The sequence below is a fragment of the Eriocheir sinensis genome, chromosome 35 (genome assembly GCF_024679095.1).
Source record: "Eriocheir sinensis breed Jianghai 21 chromosome 35, ASM2467909v1, whole genome shotgun sequence".
NCBI classification, from domain to species: domain Eukaryota; kingdom Metazoa; phylum Arthropoda; class Malacostraca; order Decapoda; family Varunidae; genus Eriocheir; species Eriocheir sinensis.
The window spans coordinates 9,751,229-9,773,250 of record NC_066543.1 but is presented as its reverse complement, the minus strand read 5'-3'; the positions used below and the strand labels follow the sequence as shown (position 1 = coordinate 9,773,250).

The 22,022-nt window shown below is 47.8% G+C and overlaps 1 protein-coding gene and 1 long non-coding RNA gene across 5 annotated transcripts in view; one reads left to right on the top strand and one right to left on the bottom strand.

The window, feature by feature from the left end:
* LOC127007362 (zinc finger protein GLIS2-like) overlaps nt 1-22,022 on the bottom strand; it is a 42,820-nt gene that overhangs the window by 5,589 nt on the left and 15,209 nt on the right. The window contains exons 1-3 of one of the 4 annotated variants that reach the window (XM_050878245.1): nt 10,282-10,298; nt 9,202-9,918; nt 2,613-2,750 (exon numbers count right to left, since the gene is read on the bottom strand). In XM_050878245.1, coding sequence (XP_050734202.1) covers nt 2,613-2,750; nt 9,202-9,260 — 197 coding nt within the window. In that variant the 5' untranslated portion in view covers nt 9,261-9,918; nt 10,282-10,298. Of the gene's footprint in view, nt 1-2,612; nt 2,751-9,201; nt 10,244-10,281; nt 10,299-22,022 lie in introns of those variants that run through there. The other 3 variants (XM_050878243.1, XM_050878244.1, XM_050878242.1) reach the window with 3 other exon arrangements.
* LOC127007363 (uncharacterized) overlaps nt 5,339-22,022 on the top strand; it is a 115,651-nt gene continuing 98,967 nt past the window's right edge. The window contains exon 1 of the long non-coding RNA XR_007760213.1: nt 5,339-6,490. This is a non-coding gene — a long non-coding RNA (uncharacterized LOC127007363). The remainder of the gene's footprint in view (nt 6,491-22,022) is intronic.

Below are 22,022 nucleotides of genomic sequence, written 5' to 3'. Positions count from 1 at the left end.
AAAACTTAATTGGTACTTGTATGAATGTTTAGATCTATTTGGTTCAATGGTCTAGGATTCTTTGACATGGCTCAGTGCATCATAAAGTGTAACAAATTTTAATAAGAAAGGTAAACTAGACGCTAGGGAAAGAAAGGCCTATAGGAAACAATAATTGTGAGTGAAGTATGTGGACTTTTATGAAGGCTTAAAAACATTGAGAAGCTGCTGTTAATTTTTTTGTTGGTAATAAGTGACGTCTCATGTAAGGTAGTGAGAGACAAACAGACACAGACACAGACAGATGCTGGTGAGCTATATATAAAGTAGGTCTTCTCGCCTGCTGCCCGAATTTATGTTAACGGACAGTGATGTCAATAATTAAACATTTATATCAACGCATGCCTAGTAATCATTTTCTGTAGCAAGACTTGTATATCGCATTCTAAATTGACTTTTTTCATTTATTTCTGCGATGACGGTATGTTGTGATAAGGCGGTCATTAATTATTGTTGTCTTGGTCACACCTTCAGGAATTTTTTTTGTTTGTTTTTGTCACACGTTCAATAATTGTTGTTGTTGTCTTGATCACACGTTCAGTAATTGTTGTTGTTTTTGTTGTCTTGGTCACACGTTCAGTAATTGTTATTGTTGTTTTGGTCACACGTTCAGTAATTGTTTTTGTTGTCTTGATCTCACGTTCAGTAATTGTTGTTGTTGTCTTGGTCACACGCTTAGTAATTGTTGTTGTTGTCTTGGTCACACGCTTAGTAATTGTTGTTGTTGTCTTGGTCACACGTTCAGTAATTGTTGTTGTTATCTTGGTCACACGTTCAGTAATTGTTGTTGTTGTCTTGGTCACACGTTCAGTAATTGTTGTTGTTGTTGTCTTGGTCACACGTTCAGTAATTGTTGTTGTTGTTGTTGTTGTTGTTGTTGTTGTTGTTGTTGTTGTTGTTGTTGTTGTTGTTGTTGTCTTGGTCACACGTTCAGTAATTGTTGTTGTTGTTGTCTTGGTCACACGTTCAGTAATTGTTGTTGTTGTTGTCTTGGTCACACGTTCAGTAATTTTTGTTGTTGTTGTTGTCTTGGTCACACGTTCAGTAATTGTTGTTGTTGTCTTGGTCACATGTTAAGTAATTGTTGTTGTTGTCTTGGTCACACGTTCAGTAACTGTTGTTGTCTTGGCCACACGTTCAGTAATTGTTGTTGTCTTGGCCACACACTCAGTAATTGTTGTTGTCTTGGCCACACACTCAGTAATTGTTGTTGTCTTGGCCACACGTTCAATAATTGTTGTTGTCTTGGCCACACGCTCAGTAATTATTGTTGTCTTGGCGACACGTTCAGTAATTGTTGTTGTTGTCGTTATTATTTTGGTCACACGCTAGGTAATTATTAATGTTGTTATTGTCTTGGTCACACGTTCAGTAATTATTATCGTTGTCTTGTTACATTGGTCACACTTTCATTAAACTTGTAGTATTCACACGTTCAGTAATTGTTGATAAGTTGAATGTTAAATATTTGTTACGTACTTAAGTCACCGAGTCTGTCAACACCTCCTCTCCCCCACATCCGCGTCAGATCCACACCTGATCACTTTCATGGGCCTCGTGTCGGCATTCCGGTCACCACCAGCGTCAAGGGGAGGCAAGGCCGTGCGCTGCCTCCTGGTGAACAGACATGGTAAACAAACGCATTTCTGAGGCGAGGCACGAGGGAGGGTTGCGCGGGACGGCGACACGTGTGCTGGGAAGGCTGAGAGGAAGGCTTATTTTGGAGCCCGAAGGTGTGAGTGTGTGTGTGCTGGAGTGAATGAGGGAGTGTGTATGTGCTGGAGTGAATGAGGGAGTGTGTATGTGCTGGAGTGAATGAGGGAGTATGTGTGTGTGTGTGTGTGTGTGTGTGTGTGTGTGTGTGTGTGTGTGTGTGTGTTCTATTTACATATTTTCTGTGAGTTATTCAGTCATTCATCCAAGTAATGTATTTCTCTCTCTTTTACAGCTGTAAGCTTTCTGATTTCGAAGGCGTTAGGAGTCGATCCATTTATTAAAGGAAAAAGATTCACGTACAAATATTTACTCTAAGATCAGGTTCTGTTTTATCTGGTTAAAATCGAGGGTCTGTTTGTAAGTTTGTAGTATACTTTTGATACACAGAAAGCATTTTATTTCTTTGAGGTGACTTAGGATCTACTTTTCCTCACAGTCGAAAAAAAAAAAATCTAGAAAATCTATTGCGGGTATTCACCGAGGGACCAAACATTCTTGAGTCTCATTTTATGGGTCTATTAACGGAGAGCGAGGGAAAAAAATCAAGGTCATGAATCTATAGGCCAGTTCCTTCCAGGCCTCCTTGTGAGAAGAGGAGGAGGAGGAGCGAGGAGAAGGAGGAGGGAGAAAAATGTAGCGAATGAAAGGGAACTCGAGAGAATGATGGAATGTATTATGGGATGAGATGGAGGGTGGAGGGGCGTGACGGGGTGGAGTGTGTGGGGGTGAAGGTTTTAATATAGGGTCGGGTGGGGGAATGAAGGTTAAAGGCTGAGGTGGAGTGAAATGTGGGTATGTGTGACTGCTTAAGGGGGTGTACATGTGTCGGGTGAGGGCGTGGGCGTGGCGTGACTCACCTGGCGTTGAATCCCTTGGTCCGGGAGCAGCCGTGCCAGAAGCAGAAGAAGGCGCCGTGCTGCGAGGTGACGTGCGCCGCTGTCAGGTGTGAGACCAGGTCATCCAGGGTCTCGAAGCTCAATCCACACCCGGCCCATCTGAGGAGGAGGGGAAGGGTTAATGGTGGAAGAGGAGGGTAGAATGCAAAGGAGAGAAGTGAGAAAGAATGGCCTGTGATTGCTCAGTGATATGACAATTGGAGTTTAGGTTTGTAATGTTGGCTGCTTAGTGATCCCTAACCTTCATCCAAGCAATCAGTGCATTACATTGTAGAAAGAGGGTGAAATAAGACGGAAAACTTAAATGGGAAAGGTAGTGGTTAAGGAAGACAAAGAAGGAGAATGGGGAAACGTGATGGGATGGCTGACAGAGAAAAGAAACCCAAGGGAAGGGAAAGGCGAGGCAGAGTTATATGAACGAACTGGATGAAAGGAAGAACAAGGGAGAGGAAAGAAGACACGCAGGAAAGTAGAGTAAAGGGAAGATATTGAAAGAAATGACAAGCAAGAAGGTGAAGAAGAAAAGGATGGACAAATATGTTTATGGAATTCAAAGATAAATAAAGGTAATGGGAGTAGATGATATAGGAGTGAAGGAACTGCCGGGGGAAGGAGGACGAGAGAAAGGGACAGTGAAGGAGGAGCAGGAGGGGAGAGGAGGAGGCGGAGGAGCAGGAGGGGAGAGGAGGAGGCTGAAAAGGAGGAGGAGGAAGCGGAAAAGAAGGAGGAGGGGGATGAGGGGATATGCTGCGGTCACTGTGCCTGCCTCATCCCCACTTCACCCCCCTTCACTCAATCCCTATCCCAATCCTACCCATCCTTACTCCACTCCATTCCGCTTTGTTTTCCCCAACCCTGCCTTACCCTCAGCAACCAACTTCACACCACCTTACCTAATCTTTACCTGCCCTGTCTAGCCCCACCTTCCCTGCTTCACCAATCCCCACTCAGTCCATCATACACCCCACCATGCTCCTTCTCCCCTCCCTGCCCGGCTCTGCACTGCTACCCTTACGACCAACATGTCACACCATCTTGATGGGGAGACATAAACAGTTTACTAAAGGGAATATATCAACACTTGGACCAGACAGGGCCGAGTGAGGGAAGGAAGGACACCACCATGAAGTATACGTTTCGTTCAACAACTAACCACGTTGAAAAAACATACAAGATTAAAACTCCATTAAAATTTTTCCTTCATCCTCTCCCTAACCACTGCGAAAAACGTGTATGAATATAATTAAAAAAATCACACTATGTACTGGCCTTTACTAGCAAATTGAAAATAACGCGATAAAACAGTTAAACTTATTAGCATGATCATATAGCAAAGGTACTGAAAAGAAGAAAAAAAACAGCATATATCACAATTTTACAGAAAGAATATCCATAGATCATATTCCTTTACCTAACCATCTGAAAAGCCGCGATTGTGTAAACTCTTATCCAAAGATTTTGGTGTCTATAGGCAAGTTGATATTGTAGGAAAACTTTCACTCCGAAAATTATATAAAAAGAAAATTATATAAAAAGATATATCTGAAAAACAAACCAAACGGAATTAATTTAGTCATGCAATATATATAACACGACGACTGGAAGGAAAATGTAGTGTGCAGTGTAACGACTACATCTCAATGAAAGAAGAAAATAAAAAAAATAAAAAATAAAAAAAAAAGGATTGTTATATTTCGGTTCGGTGTAAACTCGTCGCCTCACCTCACCGCGCCCCGCCCCGCCCCGCCCCGTCTCTTCCCTCCCCGCACTCCGCCGCCGCTGGGGTTAGTGAGCCAGCCCCGTGGGGTCGTCGGGGCTGCCAACGGGGCGTGGGTGTGCGTGTTCTGTGTCCTTGTCCTCCCTCGCCGCACTGATTCTTGCGCTACGCTCATGGCGGTTTACCTGTTCATTATTATTCTCTCTCTCTCTCTCTCTCTCTCTCTCTCTCTCTCTCTCTCTCTCTCTCTCTCTCTCTCTCTCTCTCTCTCTCTTGTATATTCTCTTATTTTCTTATTCTCTCTCTCTCTCTCTCTCTCTCTCTCTCTCTCTCTCTCTCTCTCTCTCTCTCTCTCTCTCTCTCTCTCTCTCTCTCTCTCTCTCTCTCTCTCTCTCTCTCTCTCTCGTACATCCAACACCCCTCCCGGCCCCCAGCTGCGATTTTAGTGTGTGTGTGCGTGGGGGGGAGGGGGGGGGGAGGCGGCGAGTAGTATCCCGTTTCCTACATTTACACACGCACACACACACACACACACACACACTGAACATTCAAGTAAAACTTTATGTATAATCTTTGTTTTCCTTCCGTTATATTGTTCTGGGAAGCTTAGTAAGGAAGCTTAGTAAGGATTGGGGTGGCTGGGGAGTAAGGGTGCATGGAGGTAAGAGTGAGGAAAGAGGTACGAGTGAGGTGTGGTTGAGAAAGGGCTAGGGGGGTGTATGTTGCTTAAGCCAGGGATGTGTTTAGGATCTGCCTCTCGCCCAGGTGTTTGATAATCCCCGTCTCGCACCCATTCAGCCACTTCAGTCTTCTACACTCAAGTGCCATGAATCCCCTTGGTCCAGCGCCTCAGACTTCCCCAGAATGACTCTCCCCACTGGAACATACAAAATCCTCCTTCCTGACACCTATCCAGTCCAGCCTTACTCCCCCACTCCCCCGTCAAACGCACTCACCCTCGCCCCTCGCCCCTCACCCACTCAAGCACCTCTTAAATCCTCCCGCCTCGTCTTCCCGCTCCCCTGATGGCCCCGGTTTCTTGGCTTCACGGCGATTCAACTTTTACTTTTGGCTCAGGAATTTAGGAGTAATAAACGTGACCAAATACGTCAGCGAGGGCCTGGAGGCGCGGCCTGGGAGGGAGGCGCGGCTGGTCAGGGAATGCTTGCCGGCCCGCGCTCGCCCTCGCCCTCGTTCTTCGCCTTCCCTGAACCAAAGCTGCTCCTGCAAAGATCTTCTTTTTTGATGCATTTCCCTCACAGTCCATTTTGAAGACTGGACAATTAATTTTTACAGTAAAAGAAGCAGCTCAAGGACAAAAATAAACATAAATAAAAAAGCCCGCTGCGCTTCCCTTGTAAAATAATTTAAAGATGAATGGTCTAAAGACTGGCCAATTTCGGAACTACTAATATTTGTGGGCTTTCCGCTGGTATAGTTTTTTTGTGTGTGGAAAAGTGGAGATCCGGTGTGTAGTCTCTTGCGACCAACAGGTCTGAGGTGTGACCTGTACTCTAAATAACACTGCGTTATGTCACCACACTGTATGGAAGTGCCCGAAGAACAGTGACCTGAGGTAGTAAGTGTAACCTCTTGCAACATCAAGGTAAAGAGTTGAGGAGTAACTTGGATAAGTGGTTTCCTTGCTCTTGCCTCACTCTTCACCTACCGTGAGTAACACTAAGATAAAAACAAGGGTGAGCAGTAACCTGATTTAAGGGCCTCCACGCGACCCCTCATGACCTAATCTCCCAAACAGTGAGGCAGGGCTCGCTGTGTATGTTGAATAGTGCCATGATGTCATTTTCTCCTTATTATAGTTGTGTGTCCTTTGCAAGCCACCTGATGAACTGCCGCAGGTCAGGACTAATTTTGAGGCCCTCAGCATCCATATATCAATGCAGGATCAGTCAGTAGGATATTCAGAAATCACTGATACTCTAGAAACCAGAGATCAGCGCAAAATCACTCGAGGCTCCTTGATAGCCACAGAAAACGCGGGATTTATGTTAATGCTTCTATTAACTATTTTTCTTCTTCCTCCGTCAGGTAGCAGCCCCTGGGAAGAGCTGTGATGGGCATACCATGCACGACCATGAAGCACGGACCGCCACGGACGAAGGTATGTGTTAACTCTTTACTTTGCTATTTCCAACTCGTAATGAATTCCCTGTAAAAAGTTAGGTTTTCCTGGAAAATTCAATGTGTTTGGGATGCTAATATTTATAAAAAACGTCGGGAATGTGTCGTTTAACTAGAGACTGAAGGGAGGTGGAGCCCCCTGTATAGAGATGTTACAATGTGTTTTAGTAGCCCGGAGGGGGGTAGAGAAGGGTGTAGCCCCTCCCGTCGGGGAGTGTGTGCCGTATCGTTGCAAAAACACAAATGAGCATGATATATTTGTAACCTCCCTACAAGAGGAGACTTCCATCACTCATACAACCCCCGGTAAAACGAAATATTTCATGGCGATTAACGTCTGAAGGACTTAAATTGCACTGTAAAGACCGAGGTTTGTCGACGGAATTCATTATATCCATTCATGGTTGAAAATAACAACTTAGCGTTAAACTTCTTTGTGATATTTTGCTGTTACCGACGGATACGTGCTTGTATTATTAATATTTTTATTTATTTAATCTATTAGTAGGCTGAAAGATATTTTTGTGAGTAGTAATTCAATCTCTTTTCTCTCGTACATGCTGTAATTTATTATTATTACTCTGCTTTTATGAAACTGGTGTTGTTTACATTACTCGTACTGCACACAACTATTGTCTGCTGTAATATGTACATACAAGGATACGAGATACGACTATATCAGTATTTTGCCACCTTAGCTTTACTGCCACTATTACCTCATTTTAAGGACTATTAACAATTTTGTCGTTGCTGCATCGATTATAATTTTTCAGTACATGTAGCCTACATTACAAGAATGTTGAGAGCGCCAATTATTGAACCTACATCCCGGATATGATCTGATAGTTTTACACTTTTATGGGCTTACTATTTTTGGATTATTATTGATAATGCAATTTTAATCACTTTAGTACTATTTTTTGAGAGGTACCTGGCTCAAGTGCTCTCGATGGGTATGGACTGCAGAAAGATATGAACGTTAGTTATGGCTCAGTTATTTCATTTGCAAGCATCCGCGCGAGCCCGCACGATAAATGATGGAGCTGCATGAATGTGCTCCTCTCGCTTCACTTTCTCTGTAATTGTTTGTATTTCTTAGTGTTACATACTACACAAACTGGTCGTCTTCTAGCGTTGTGTGGTCATCTTGGCCATCATTAATGCCATTCGCATGTTTTTAATATCTGAACCGTATGTCCGCATGTATACCTCGTATTCCTTCCCCTACATACCCAGCCTCACCTGGCACATACCACTTTAATTGCTACTATATACAGGTCATATTTAACACCTCCACACCTCTCTCATACTGTCATGATAGAGGCAAGGGAGTCGGTGCTCACAAAGGGTGCTGCTTCTGTGCCTGCTGCTGTAAACCACTAACATCACCTTCACACCACACAACCCTGCCTCTACACACTACACACCATTCTACCACCACGAGACCCACCACGCCTTCACTGGCCATTCATTTCTCGCCTCACGAATCAATCAATCAATCTAACTACCTATTAATCTGTCAATGTATATCTATATTGTTAGACACCCTCACACCATATAACGCTGGCTCTAACTCAATCGCACCAACATACCCATTGTATTTACGGGATTCGCCACCTCCCCCCCAATCACACCACCACATTCACCCCTGCACAACTTCACACGGCACGCCTTCACACTAGGTAACAGTAACGCTCCCTATCACTCTTCTTAACACCTATACCGACACGTGGCCTGCCTTGTGAACCACTCCCGCCTCCACCTGCCACGCCTCAGATTGCTTTTGTTAATCATATCTATTTCTACACCATGACTGAAAGTAAAGGTAGCGTGCATTGCCATCTCATTACTCCACAGTAATTACCACCAGGAGGAGGTCTTTGTAACTCGTAACTCATATGACTAGCAATTTTTTGTCATTTCGTGAGTCATTGACAGACAGGTGACAACTCGAGTAAGTCGTACCGACGCTGGTGCAATGAACTTATCGATGCTTTACTGCCATGGACACTGATTCAAACTTGTTTACTGCTAAACTTCGTAGCATCATAGTAGTTAAGAATATTGTGGGAACAAATTTCGGAGCTTCAAAGCAAGTGAATAACGCTGTATGAGCCTTCTTAATCGTGGTCTTGTCCTGACTACTGCGGCGGTGTGTATACCTAATGGAGACGAAGAGTTTTGATGTGTGATAACAATCCGTCTGTTACCTGTGATTCACACGCGGTTATCAGGGTCGCTATCTGGACACGGGGTCCCTTGAGAGGGCTACACAGCCACCGCCGCGGACAGGTGCTTCCACGCGTGGCCGGGGTTTGGGTTCGAGCAACGTTTCCGGAATGTGGCCTGGACGGGCGTAATCAGGTGGTCTGTGCAGACTGGAGCGGCAGATGCCTGGCTCGCCCCGCCCGCGTTCATTACGTACCCGAGACATGTCTGGCTTAATTTAAAATTCTTCCAGGTAAGATGAAATGCCATAAAACTACATTAGATGCTTGGAAGATTACAGGTGTGCGGGGTTCCAGGTAGACGGGTACCGCAGGACCGTCCGACAGCCTACGAATTCTTGGCCAGATAGGGCCTCTAGTCCTTACCTCCCACCCTCCCCCCTCCCGGGGCTGAATTACAGGTCCTCAGGGTGTACCTTACATCAGACTTAAGCTAATCTCAGGTACCCACAGGTCAACTTACTTGCATATCAGGTCCGGGGAGTCCTGTTCACCGGGGGACATGGGACAGTCCGGGGTCATGGTTCGGTGGGGAAGGGCGGCTCCTCCGGGCGACCCTCTGTCTGGCTCCTGCTGCTGGTCAGCCCTGTCGCGTTTTGCTTCCTGCCGCTCTCCCAAGGTGGTGAGGTGTTCTATGGTGGCTGTGGTGGAGGGGCGGGGCGGGGGCAGGGGGGCGCACGGGGACGGGCCCCGGGCTGTTACATGGCGGATCTGCGGGAGGCTGCCAGCTCCGGCCGTCGTGTGGTCAAAGCCTTCTCGTGGAATTTTTCCGAATATTTCGTCAACATTTATTAATTGCCGTCTTAATGTGTCACCAATTTCACCACGGCAGACTTTGTTCCTCCCTGGCAGTGGACAGCGGGCACGCACACCGGGACAGGCGGCGGTCAGCTTGCGACCGCCAGGTAAGGTGCATCTGTGGCCTCCTGCCACTTCCGAGTTCCTTCAAGGTCGATGGAGTAACCACTGGTGTGTTCTCTGGTTTAGTCGCCGCGTTCTGCAGGGCTCACACTTTTCGTGTGGTGGTCACAGTTTGTATGGACACTTAGTGTTTCCCGGGATGTTCACACTGCTGGGGTTCACAGTATTCCTAGGCCGGGCATCACAGTACCTCCTCCAGTTGTTTTTGGTCACCGTTCCCACTCCGGGGTGTCTTGCCTCTCGGGGCGCCAGGCGGAACCTGAAAATTCGGAGACGTGACTTTAGAGAGGTCGGGCAGTAGACAGCCGTGGCGGGCGGCGCTGATCCCCGTGAGGCGTGCACGTGTGACAAGGCACAGGGCGGCGGCGCACCTGGTGGTGGCTGCGGAGTGGGGAGGAGGTGCGGCGTGTGTGGCCGCTGCTGCGGTACTGGTGGCGAGCAGCGGCCTGGTCAGGTCCCCGCCCCCCGCCGCGCACCCTCCACCCATGGCTCCACACTCTGGGGAACACCACACCTGCACCCCCGCTCCCCCAACACCCCCGCCCCTTGCCAACACCCATGGGCTCCTATCTCCAGACCGGCTGGCCAGACCAAGCCCCGCCCGTCGTAGCCGAGCACCAACCAGCACGCCAGCGCGGAGAGGGGGCGGGGCGCCGGGGCCCGGGGCGGCCGGCCAGCCCGCCAGGTGAGCTGACAGTGGCTACCTCCGCCACGCAGCAAAAATTGCCTCCCAGGGATAATATTTTTTGTGTCTACCGAGAAGACCCCCCCGGCAGGCAGAGTCTGGCCGGCCCAGCCGCCGCGGCCTGACTGTGACGGCTTGACCACCACAGCGTGTGACGGCCACCGCCACGCCCAGCAGCGGCCCGCCCACTGATCATAATTTTGCAAAAGTTTTTGATTTGGATCGTTGCGACACGCCGCCTCCCCTACCTCTTAACAACCACGGGGGGGCCACCAAGGGAGGCACTAAGGGCACCCTTAGTTGAGTGGGGCGGGGCGGAGCGCGGTCTGGTGTCGTCACCCTGTGTGTGTGTGTGTGTGTGTGTGTGTGGTGGTGGTGGTGGTGGTGTGGGGGGGGGCAGTCCTGGGAGCGTCGCCCCCTGGGTAGCGCTTCTCACGCCCCTGGAGGCCTGCCTGCCCGGGGGGTCGACCACCCGGGGAAATAATACACCGATGTGAAGATCAGCTTTTTATGGCCCAGTTTCTGCACCGCGCCCTCACACGCACTCTGCCTCCCGCCCTCACGCCCTTACTGTCCCTTGCTGCCCCATCCACGCCCTCACTTCGCCGCAGCAACCTTACGCTCAACGCCCTCACGTTGTTTTACTACTCCCATCATGTCACACACACACACACACACACACACACACACACACACACACACACACACACACACACACACACACACACACACACACGTTCTCATCCACCTACCCATATGTCTTTCTACCTACCTACCTACACACACACGCACACACAGGCACACGCACACAGATTCTTGTCATATTTGTGGCGGCTGCCATAACAACTATCGCTTATTTTATGAAGTGAGTTGCCGAGGGCGGGGGAAGGGAGGGAGGGAGGGTTGTACACACGGCTGTAACTTGACCTCCCTTTAGGGGGGGGCCAACGAGAGAGAGAGAGAGAGAGAGAGAGAGAGAGAGAGAGAGAGAGAGAAAGGATGGAGGAGGAGAGGGGAGGATCAACTCTGTAAGGATATCTTTTTCAAGGGCGAGTTGGTAATTATGAGTGTACTTTCCCTTTCCTACAAGAGAACAGTAACGAAAAAGGAGAATAGTAACGTCATGACGATTATAAGGGTAAAGGGTAGAGCAGGGCGGGGCAGGGCAAGGCATAAGCATGGGGAGGGACAGGGCAATGGCCAGAGTAAGGCAGAACTATAGGTGATGCAAGGCAAGGTAAGGTTAAGGCAAAGGGCAGCGTAGGTAAAGAGTAGGAGAGGGCAAGGTAAGGGCATGGCAGGGCGGGGCAATATGGTATACCTGGTTGATGTTACAGTGTTATGATAGACAGCTGGGGATAGATAGATGGATCGTTAATTAGCGGGGGAGGGCTGAAGGTTGAGCAGGAGTGAGAACAGACCACTCAGCCAGACCATTGTTGGGGTTGAGTGTGTGTTCGGGGAAGACGGTGGGAGGGAGGACGGGGTGGGAGAGGAGAACTTGCACGTGAAAAAGGGAAGATGAGAGGCAGGGGAGGAGGAGGAGGGGGAGGCAAAGCGCGGGAGAGTTAGTGTGTGAATGAGTACAGTAAGTGAGAGGAATGGAAAGAGGAAGGAAGAACGGACAGCGAGAAGTTAACAAGAATTATTAATGAACTCAAAATGACATCTATGCCGCGTTCCTCTCATCCCTTGCTATAAAGTCTCCTCCATACCTTCCCTTCCTCCCCTCCCGGCGCCCCTCTCCCCACCCCTTCCCCCTCCCTCCCTTTATATATCAGGAGACACCGCCTATTACCAGCCTCAAATAAGGGGAAGTGTGTGCTATATTTCACCTCTATTGAACTTCACTATTTCATTACGCTGCAGTTCCACGCGGAGATAAGAGGCGAGGTGATGGTGGGCCTGGGGTCGGGGAGGGTTAGCGGCCGGCTGGTTAGTGGCTGGCTGGTTAGTGGCTGGCTGGTTAGTGGCTTGTGGCTTGTTAGATTGCGGCCGACTTGTGGCTTGTGAGTGGGTGTCTGAGTGGGTGGGTGTCTGTCTGGCTGGGTGACTGACTGACTTAATGACTGGCTGGGTAACTGAGGTAATGACTGACTGATTGACTTAATGACTGGCTGGGTGACTGACTGACTTAGTGACTGACTTGCTGACTGGCTTAATTACTGGCTGACTGACTGACTGACTGAATGAATGACTGGCTGGGTGACTGAGTTAATGACTGACTGACTTACTTAATGACTGGCCGGGTGACTGACTGACTGACTGACTGACTGGCTTAATTACTGGCTGACTGACTGGCCGCGTCGAGGGTTCGGGGCTCGGTACACCACGCTACGAGAGGGACGAGCCAAGGGAATTCAGTGGTCGGATTGAGGCAGTTGAGTCGTGTCGCCGATCCTAGGGACGGGACGGGGCGGGGCGGGACGGGGCGGTGATAGGCAACTTTCCTCTGTTTGTTGGTTCGCCTCGACCCAGTGATACAAGGGGTGTGGGTGTGTCTGTCTGTCTGTCTGTCGGTCTGGCTGGCTAAATTCCACCGCATACATACATTCCTGCCTGTCTCTGTGTGTGCCTTTTTGTATTGTTTTTGTGGACTACAGAAAAGTATGATTAAGGAGTTGTTGTGTTACCGTGCTTTATTTTGTTGTCAATAAAATAGGCCATCAGTTTATCGATCGATGTCTGTCTATCTATCTATCTATCTATCTATCTATCTGTATCTATTTAGTTATCTGGGTTTGTGTACCAATATCTATCTATCTTTCTATCCATCCATCTATCTGTCTATCTTTTTGTGTGTGTGTGTGTGTGTGCGTGTGTGTGTATGTGTGTGTGTGTGTGTGTGTGTGTGTGTGTGTGTGTGTGTGTGTGTGTGACTTATGTGTGTCGGGTGCCCGTCACCTTGAAGACTCCCCACGACGGGTCCTTCGGCGACGTTAGGACTGGTCCGTGCATGGCTGCCTGTCCAGGCGGATCAGGAAAAAGAAGAAAAAAAAATCGTATCGCGAATAAAAACCTGCATTCATAAAAAAAAAAAAAAAATCTTACGAAACAAAACGTGAAAAAAATATATGTCGTATCATAAAAAAAATGCATTAATGAAACGAAACACTAAATTTATGAAAGAAAACGTGAAAATAATACAATAAAAGTAGTGCCGATGAGCTAATTAATATGCATAAACGAAAGACGTAGAGGAAACGAATAGCGCATAACACGGTATATAGATGAACCACACACACACACACACACACACACTGGAGGAGGTCTGAGTGCCGGTGCAGGTGGTGACTCACGCCCTTCGTTCCCACGCTCGAAATCTGAGTCGGGACCACACCGCGGGTCACCTTACGCCCACGGACCCACGCCGCCCCACTCCCCCCTCCCCTCGCCCTTACCATGTCTCGGCACACACACGCCCATGCCCTCCCATCATAACCCACGCCCTACCCTTCTCCAGCACACCCACGCTCCCTCATGCTCACCCATCTCCCATGCACTACCATTCCCCAACACACCCACACCCGCCCATGCCACCCATAGTCACCCACGTCCTCTCTTTTCTCAGCACATCCATGCCTTCCCATGCTCCCCCATCACCCCGCTCTCCTCCTCCCCAATGCACCCACGCCCACCCCTGCCCACCCATCATCACCCACGCACTACCCTTCCCAAACGCCCGCCCGCCCGCCCACCACATACCTCATCACCTCATCACGCGCCAACTTCCCTATCAGACGACCATTATCATTCACCACATTCATCACCACTCTCCCATTCCCTCCCATTCCCAACTCGTGTCCGCCCCCCCCTCAACATTCGCCTCTACATACCCTCACCTCACCACACGCTTGTCCCTTCTATTTATAGCCCACTCGTATGGTAGAATTTTTGCCTTGATTCTAAAACTATAAAATGACTTGTTACTTCTACCTCACCCTTGCCAGTCACATCCTTGAGGGCTTAAAATCAGTGATAGTAACATTAGAATAACAGACAACAGGAACCTTAACAGTGACGGATGAACATGCAGGGAGTGACGCGAGTACGTACGTAACAGTGATAGTCATTGATGTTGTAGTCTTACGTAGCAGCAACCGTAGCCGTAAGTGACACCGGGGTGGGGCGGGCGGGGTGATGGGATGACGTGAGGGCACAGGGAACGTTTAGGAAAGGAATGACATTATGGAACTAAGTATCGCCGGCGCTAGGAGAAAAACCTCACAACGGCATCATAAAAAAGTAAAATAAGAAAATAAATTAATCTCGCGTTGACGGTATTGTTGATTTCCAGTCACCTTCCCTGTAAAGACGAGCAGAGTTTTATGTAAGCTTGCATGTAACGGCATTGGCTGCAATATTACTAAAAGTCCCCGGCACTAGAAGCAAAAACTAAAACAGCGGCATCAGTGTACAACAAAAATTCTTATCGTGTTGGAACTGATACTGAGTGACTGAAACTTTACTCCCAACAGACGAACAGGGTGCATGACGTAAGGGTGTGTGTCTGGCAGCAAGTATTGGCAGTATTGTGGTTACACAGCGCCGGTGCAAGGAGGAAACCACGTCATTGCATTATATAAAGAAAATAATCAGCGAAGCAACAGGAATTATTATTACCAGTATCGTAACTTAACACTGCAAGGAACAAAGAACAACAACGACATCTTTAAAAAAAAAAAAAAAAAACAGGGAAAGATTGATGTCGGTTATTTGAGTAACACGAATGAGTATATATTGAGAATCGAAAACGTGAAAAACACACAAAAAAACTATCGGGTTCAATAAAAAGAAATCACAATCACGTTGGCTATTCAGTTAACACGAAGGGAAGAGAAAAAACGACAACATTCACTGTGTCCTGACCAGCCCTAAAACGTAACTTGTCCTGCAGTGCCAACAGAAACATCACACCTTTATCAATAGAAACATAAATTAAACTAAAAAAAAAACGATATTATCTACTGTAGAACCGAGGCACAGAACAATAACAAAGAATTAATCGCAGTATGATTGAAAAAAATTGTGGCGGATATGTGAAATGAAGGAAGAGAGGGAGGGGTGATTTCGTGTAGGAGTTGGGAGAGCAAGGTGCAGGAGATAGCATGAAGACAAGTGGAACAGGCTCAAAAAAAAAAGGTAATGGATAATGCAGCAGGGACCTCACAGCTTTAGCGAAGGAAATGAAAGAAAAAAATACCACACAACACATATTCCAATCATCTATTGCAATATTGTAGCACAGAGCATGGACGCGGGAATGACCGCTGCTTGTAAATCGAATATTACAACAAATATAAGAATACAGCAGAGGCAGAGGGGGATAGATAGCAGATAATACACCTGTCAATAGGTAAAGCAATTTCATCAACCACCATTTAGTCGCACAGAGCAGGATGAAATTCGTTAAAAAAATATCAGGACACTCAACACAGATGAAAAAACAGCAGAGACGGATTAAAGATAACAGACCACTCATCAAGCAGTAGGAAAGGGAAGCAAAAGTTACTCCATCATAATAACATAGTGCAGGAATGTAACACAGAAGATAGATAAAAAAATAAACGCTAAATGTGCTTCGATATAAAGGCGACAGACTGACAAAAAGTAGTGAGTAACCTTGAAAGCCCACCGCATTTTTTTATAACCACAGTATTGACGGAAATAAAAGAAAGAATTGGCAAATATATAATAAGGTCGCAGGCGCAGAGAGGGAAGGGGTAGAAGCAGAACAAACAAGCAAGTCACTTCCACACTGCACCGAAGAAGCAAGAAGTAGCAGAGGACAAAAGGCGAGTGGATCAGACAAAAAAGAACAGACCCACAACAGATTCTAGCAATTAACCATATCCACTCAGAATCGAAGATGCAGGAATAACTAGGCAAAAAGTCGACAAAAGCAGAGAGGAGAGAAATGGAGCAGGACGCTGAATATGGATTTAAGCTATCGTAACACTGAGAAGAACAAGAACAAAAACAACAACAATAATAACAACACTACGATCATTAGCAACCACAACAAGAGTACCAACAGAAATATGACGCCTCGGAGCAAGCCAGAGCCAAGGACAGAAGGTAATCTCATGATCCCACCTCCAGAAGCGGGCGGTGAGCGGCGTCCACAGTAGCCAAACAGTAGCGGGAAGAGGCAACAGTAGCGGCGGCAGCAGCGGGAGCGGTCAGCGGGAGGCTCGAATAAAGGCGGTGTGTCGGAATGTCCAGGAGCCTTCAGGCCTGACCCGCCCCACCGCCCCACCCAGCCCCGACCCACCCAGCCCCGTCCTGTGTTTCTCTCAACACCATCAACCTGCCCCGTTCAACCCCGTGGCATTCATCACTACTCACCCCGCCCCGTCACCGCTGCCCCGTTGGCTCTTCGATTTTATTTCCTCTTACCAATTTGCTATGTTCCCTTCTATTCGTTTTTCTGCCGCTTTTCATTCCTCGTCTGTGTGTCCCTTTTTTAACTCCCTGTCTCATTTATATTCTTCCGTCTCTCTGTTTGTCCCCCCGTCTCTCTGTCTGTCCCCCCTACCACCACCACCCTCACTCACTCCGATGCCCGAAAATTTCCTCCTCATACCCTGTTCCATTCCTTCATTCCACCTAAAGCACAGTGTCTACGTGCCTATCACCCCGCACCTCACTCCGTCCCTGCCTCTCCCTCCCCCCCACCACACCTCACCTCACTTCTCAACTTCAATCTCTCATTCCGTCTTGCTCGGGCCATGCAACTCTCTCTCTGCCCCCCTAACCACGAGCTTACCCCCCTCTCACTCCTGCTCCTCACTCCCCCTCCCCCTCTACATGCATCCTCCCCGGGGCGCTCATTATCTCTCCCCGCCGTGCCCCGTGGCCCATAATGCTTGCCCCCCGCTGCTCCGCAAAATCGTAGCCCTTATAAGTCAGCCCCGCCACGCCCCAAGGACCTCTCATACCTGCAAGCCTGTCTGTTGCCCCACTGTGACCTGCCCCGCCCCGCCCCGTCCTGCTATCCTCTGCTTTGCGATGCTCCGCCCTGCCACTTTATGCCTTGAGCTTTTTATGCACTGATATATACGTGTTCTTGTTTGTTTGTGCCTGTGTTTGTTCTTGTGTGAAGGGGGAGGGAGGTGTGTGTGTGTGTGTGGGAGGGGGGGTGTATATGTGTATGTGTGTGTCTGTGTTTGTGTGTGTGTGTGTGTGTGTGTGTGTGTGTGTGTGTGTGTGTGTGGTAGCACAAAACGTGGCGTCCCTTAGTGAGGTGACTGCCGTAATGCATGAGTGACTCCGAGGTGGTGGGGAAGGCGCTTGACGGTGCGGAGGAGGAGGAGGAGGAGGAGGAGGAGGAGGAGGAGGAGCTGTATTAAGTAGGTGTGTGGAGGTAATGAGGAGGTACGAGGAGGAATACATAGCTAGGGGGAGGGAGGTTAGAAAATCTACTACTACTACTACTACTACTACTACTACTACTACTACTACTACTACTACTACTACTACTACTACTACTACTACTACTACTACTACTACTACTACAACCACCACCACCACCACTACTAATACAATTACCACCACTACTACTACTACTACTACTACTTCCACTAACACTACTATCATTACCACTACTATTATTTCTTTGATGGTGGATGAAGGGGGTGCGGAGTAGGTGGATGATGAGTATTCCATGGAAGTGCGGATGTACTCAGTATGGATGGGGAGATAATAGGTGGAGTAGGGGAGGTAATATTAAGTGGAGTTGGAGGAATATTCATTGAGGTGGTGGAGGAGGAGAGGGAAGATTGAGGATGAGGGAGAGAAATATCATTACCACTACCACCACCACCACCACCACCACCTTCATCACCATCAAAAATCAACAAATAACAACAGCAACAACAACAACAGTCCCCTTTATCATCTTTGCTTCCTCCCCTTCAGTTTCCTTTCCCCATCTCCACCCTTGCCCCTAACTCCCCTTCCTTCCGTCCCTTTCTACATTCACCTTCAGTCAGGCAGTCGAGCAGTTGATTAGTTAGGCAGTCAATCCTTCAGTCAGTCAGTCGGTCATGCGGCGTCTCAGTCTATCAGTCAGTTAATCAGTCATGCAGTCAGTCAGTCAGTCAGTCAGTCGTTCTTCGTTCACATACTTCTCCTTATAGCCCGGAACACAGAAATCGCTCTCCCTCCCTCTCTCCCTTTCTACCTCTCTTTATTCCAATCAGTCAACCAGTCAGTCAACAGATCATTCTGCTTCACCCTTCCCCACTTCTCCCCCCACATCCACTTCCTTTCCACGCCCCAAAACCCCTACACCCCGCCCCTTCTTCTCTCCCTCTTTCTTTATTCACCGTCAGTCAATCAGTCAGTCGCGCGGCATTTCAATCAGTCTGTCCGTCAGGAGGCGCGTCTGTCAGTCAGTCAATCATGCAAGACACACCTGTCACGCGTCAGGAGGGTACTCGTGCGCAGTACAGGTGTTCATGCAGGTAATGAATTTTCCCCCCGTGCACTGAGACCCCCTCCCACCCCCCACGTGCACCTGAAAACCACTCGTGCGTCCAGGTGAGTCGCCCCTTACATCCCAGGTGGCCTCGTCCCTTGCCTCACCCCGCTAGCCTGCCTGTGTCACCTCCCCCTCTGTCACCTCTCTTATCTCCTTATTTATGTTTCTTCTTATCCATACACCCATTATTCATCTTCATCTACTGCCCCTCTATCGCGTCCTTGCTTCCTCTGTCACCGTCTCCTCCCCTGTCATCTCTTTCTCATCCTGTTGTTTATGTTTCTTCTTATCCATACACACCTCATCCATCTTCATCTCCTTCCCCTCAATCACATCCTTGCCTACCATTGCCTATATTTCCTCCTCCTCTTCTTCCTCTTCCTCTAACCAATGGTTTTAAGACTAGGTCAGGTTCGTTAAAATCCATGACTGAATTTACCCTTGCCAAGACAGAAAAACAAGGCAAATGTAAACATATATTCTGCTCTGTCCTACTCCTCTTCGTCGTCATCGTCATTGTTGTCGTCCTCCTCCTCTTCCTCTTCCTCCTCCTCCTCCTCCTCGTCCTCTTCGTCCTTTACCTCCTCCTCCTCCTCCTCTTCGTCCTTTTCCTCCTCCTCCTCCTCCTCCTCCTCCTCCTCCTCCTCCTCCTCCTTCAAAATCCCTACCTTTGAACGTGTTATTTTGTGCCACGTGACTTCATCAAATATTCAGCGTATGACACTCCTCCGCTGTTTAGCATCCCGTAATGCAAACACTCAGTGATGTGGTAACACTCGGTGACGCAAACACTCAGTGACATGCGAAGAGGGAGTGACGTGGTTACACTGTTCGGCGTAAATATTTGGTGACGTGCAAACATTCAGTGACGTTGAAGTGAAAGCGAGCAGCCCATGACGTGGATAAGTAAAATCATCGAATGACGTATAGCTATTATTAGTGCAGAGGTGGGCAGATGGAATTAGGTCACTTACGGAGCGGGACACAGTACGCTGACTCCGGAAAAGTGGAGAATATCAGATAAAGTCTTTCAGCATCCCATGATGAGAATAAGTAATAGCACCCAGTGACGCTGTAAGTATTATTAGAAGGGATGGAATTTGGTCATTGCCGGAGGAGGGAGTACATTGACGCCGGACAAAGAAACGGAAGCCAGTGGGAAAGGTCTTTAGGCATCCTGTGACGAGAATAAGTAAAGGCGCCGAATGACGTGTAATTATTAATAGTATAGAGGTGAAGAGATGGAATTAGGTCACTTGCCGGAGTGGGATAGAGTAAACTGACGGTGGGCATTGGGAAACGTCTTTGTTCTGAACTTGGCTAATAAATGCTGAAGATGACGATGATGATGACGATGACGAAGATGATGGTGTATAAGTGGTGGCTGTGACTTAGCAAAATATTATGAGGTCTATACATTGTGATGAGGTAGAAAAAAATAATATGTTAACTTATAATTTTATTGCGACGTACTTGATTTGTAAAGTTTTTTAATAGGGATTGTAGTTTTTTAAAGAATGGTTGTAAAATAAGTGTTACAGTGCCATTGATTATTTTCTTTCTCGAGGGAATGCGTCATAACACACACACACACACACACACACAGAGAGAGAGAGAGAGAGAGAGAGAGAGAGAGAGAGAGAGAGAGAGAGAGAGAGAGAGAGAGAGAGAGAGAGAGAGAGAGAGAGAGAGAGAGAGAGAGAGAGAGAGAGAGAGAGAGAGAGAGACGTGCATATTTCGGCCACCTCTTTGGGTTCTTTTTGGGAGCAGTGAGTAGCGGGCTTTTTTTATTGATGTTTGCTTTTTGTGTGCCCTTGAGCTGTCTCCTTTGCTGTAGAATATGAACAGGAAAGCATGAGTGTATGACTGTGTGTGTGTGTGTGTGTGTGTGTGTGTGTGTGTGTGTGTGTGTGTACGTCACCTCAAAATCCGCGTCGACGTCAGCCTTGCACACCTTCGGGACGTCAGGTGACCAAAATACCTAGAAAGCAAATGGTGGTGCTTTCCTCACTCTCTCCACCCCCCTTTCTCTCTCTCTCTCTCTCTCTCTCTCTCTCTCTCTCTCTCTCTCTCTCTCTCTCTCTCTCTCTCTCTCTCTCTCTCTCTCTCTCTCTCTCTCTCTCTCTCTCGCTGACGTCAGGACACTATATTTTCAGAGTCCCACACGACCCCCCTCAGAGTGAGATGGTCTTTACTCGACAGGTGCTATATACAGCCCTAGCCCCCCCCCTCCCTCCTACCCCCTGCACCCTACTCCTTCCTACTCCCTTCAACCTCCCACCCCTCTCTCTTACCTTTACCTCCCCACGCGCTTTCCTTGCCCTTCTTTACCCTTTCTTTTCTCCTTCTCCTCGACCTCCCTTTCCTCTGTTTTCCAACCTTATTCTCCCCTTTCTGTCCCCTTTACTTTTATTTAATTTCTTCTTACCCCTTTGATATCCTTTTCTTGATTCTTTCCCTTTTCTTAACCCTTTTAGCATCCCCTTTATCCGCTTTCCTCCCTTATTCACCTCCCGTTGTTCTCCTCCATCCCATCACTTTCTCACCCCCTCTTCTTTCCTCCCCTTACCCACTTCACCACTTCCCCATCTTCCTCTCTCACTCAAACTCTTCTTTTCCCCTTTCCTTCCCCTCTTTACTGTCTTTTCTCCTTTTTTTTTTCACATCAAAGGACACGGTTCAAGGCCAACAAAAAGAGTACACACAAAAAAGCCCGCTACTCGCCGCTCCTATCATCTCTATCCTCCTTCTCCTCCTCCTCCTCCTCCTCCTCTATCATTTGCGACAATGTGGTGAAATTTTTCGAAGAAAATAATATAATAAATAATTCGCAACTTGGTTTCCGTAGTAAACATTTGTGTTTAACTAGCTTACTTGATTTTTTCACTATATTTTTTGAGGCGTTCGATGAAAGCAGATCAGTAGATATCATATATCCGGATTTTCAAAAGGCATTTAATAAGGTCCCCCACCAACGATTGCTCATTAAACTATTGGCGAACGGTATCTCGGGTAACATTCACAGTTGGCTTGTGGACTGGCTCTCTGAGCGGAAACAGAGTAGTTCTAAACGGTGTTTCATCTAACTGGCTCGATATCAGAAGCGGCATACCTCAAGGATCAGTTTTTGGTCCCATGCTCTTCTCAATTTATGTTAATGATATCGATGATGGGCTCACTTGCAAAATATAAA